Source organism: Vombatus ursinus, unplaced genomic scaffold (assembly GCF_900497805.2).
Source record: "Vombatus ursinus unplaced genomic scaffold, bare-nosed wombat genome assembly UNPS02014799.1, whole genome shotgun sequence".
Taxonomy (NCBI): Eukaryota; Metazoa; Chordata; class Mammalia; order Diprotodontia; family Vombatidae; genus Vombatus; species Vombatus ursinus.
In genome coordinates this window covers 21,929,969-21,931,965 of record NW_020954577.1, presented here as the reverse complement: position 1 = coordinate 21,931,965, position 1,997 = coordinate 21,929,969, and the positions used below count along the sequence as shown (strand labels likewise).

The following is a 1,997-nucleotide window of genomic DNA, read 5'->3' as shown; positions in this document are numbered from 1 at the left end:
TCTTTCTTTCTTTCTTTCTTTCTTTCTTTCTTTCTTTCTTTCTTTTCCTTCTCTTTTTTCTCTCTGTCTCGATCTTGCTCTCCATGTTTAAGGGAAATTCTCCACTCCCCAATCAATTTGGGCATATCTCTGTCCCCACAGCGTATGGACGTGAGTGCTGGCACCTCATTTAGAGAACAGACAACTTGGGTTTGGTGCCCAGTGACAGAGCTGTCTCCGAGACCACTGGCGGGCAGGAACATAAGGGGTCTGCCCCTCCCCACGGTCTGTCCACCTGAGCTAGCAGACCGGCTTAGCCCTTCCTAGACTCCTCTTCACTCCCCTTATTCTGGGGCAGCACACTGCACCTCAGGGAGGTAGTCAGTGCCCAGACATCTCCTCTCCCGGAAGCTCATTGGTAAGAACTGCCTTAGGGTTGGAGCACCTAGGAGTTACAGGGATTTTCTTGCAAGCTGGAGCAGAGATCCTGAGAGCAGATTTGCCCAGCAGGAAAGGCAGCAGCCCTAGGAACAGAGATTTCCTGCTGCGAATGTACAGGGCCTGGTTCACCACGGGGACCCATGGCCCATGTTCCTGAATCCCAGCCCCATGTCTGCATGTGTTGGGCCTCAGGAGGGAAGATATTTTGACATCCAGGGCAGCACTATTCCAGAATCTGGCCTCCAGGAGGGCCTTCGGTGGAAGGGGATTTCTCCTGAAAGATCGCACATACCTGGTCACCTTGAGTCCCGAGTCCAGGAGCACCCCTTGGCCCTTGAGGTCCCACAGGTCCCAAATCCCCCTGTGGGGAAAGGAAGACAATCTGAGCATCAGAATAAGGTAGCCACGGTGGTGCTGTGGTATCCTTCTAGAATGCACGCTCCCCACGCTGAGAAGGAAGTCCTCCACTCTCCCTCCCAGCTCCCAACACCACAGGTGAGGTGACAGATATGAAGTGACTTATCCAAGGGCACACAGCTAGGAAAGGTCTGAGCTGGCATTTGAACCCACATCTTCTGCTCTGGAGGCATCATGACAGAGGAGAAAGAACAGTGCCTGAGTGTGGAGCCCCAGCCCGGGTTCAGGGCTCAGCTCTCCCTGCTACCCCTGCCACACAGCAGCAATGCCAATGTTATTTTTACTTCTCCTTATTGACCTCCTGGGTAATGGGTAATGATTAGTCTCCCCAAACCAAAACCAGAATAATGCGGACAAAAGTACACAAATCGGCAAGCACCAAAATGAGACACCCTGCTTCCTTCATCACCGTCCCCCTGCGCCCCATTAAACAGAGGACGGCGGACATCGTCTGATGACTTGGGGCCAGACTAGAATTGTTAGGGGGCGAGGACTCAGCAGCTTCTTTGGTGCTGTGGAAGGAGGGACGTTGGTTTGGGTGGGGGTGGGGAGTTGGGGGAGGAAGGATTTGTTTACACCCTAAACAGCTCAGATTGATTTTTTCTTTGCTTTTCACCATGATTTCCATCGCTCTTTTGTCCCCTCCCCCTGTCCAGAGCTGAGGACAATTTGTCTGACTCCGGGGAGCACCAGCCCCGGCCCCAGTCAGCTCTTGAGGGGAGTCAGACACCAAACCTGTTCAGCCATGAGCCTGATTTTACACACGTGCCCCTCAGCTGCCCGGGGGAGGGCCCCAGGGACCAGCTGCCCTTGTGGGGGGGGGGGCTCCCCAGCTGGAGGCCGTGACTCTCCTTCTGGCCTCAAAGCCGTGTTCTGGATGGTTCAAGTTACTGGGAGTCTGATGACCCAGTGAGTGGGGCATCGTCAGAGCCAGCCTGGGTGTGCACGGCGACTTTCTTCTGCCTCGCCTCGAGATCATTCTGGGAGCCAGCGCACTGAGCCTGGGACCTCCGCTTATAGCGGTTCAACCTATTCCTTCCTTGACTGAGTGGCTGGCTTGTGGATTTCCAATAATGCCACACCATCAATTCACTCACTCACTCACTCACTCACTCACACATTCACTCACTCACTCACTCACTCATTCATTCACTCACTCA

The 1,997-nt window shown here is 54.1% G+C and overlaps 1 protein-coding gene across 3 annotated transcripts in view; it reads right to left on the bottom strand.

Annotated features, from left to right (window-relative positions):
- Window positions 1-1,997, bottom strand: part of COL28A1 (collagen type XXVIII alpha 1 chain) — an 86,899-nt gene that overhangs the window by 39,674 nt on the left and 45,228 nt on the right. For all 3 annotated transcript variants that reach the window (XM_027871979.1, XM_027871981.1, XM_027871982.1), the window contains exon 16: window positions 713-781. In XM_027871979.1, coding sequence (XP_027727780.1) covers window positions 713-781 — 69 coding nt within the window. The remainder of the gene's footprint in view (window positions 1-712; window positions 782-1,997) is intronic.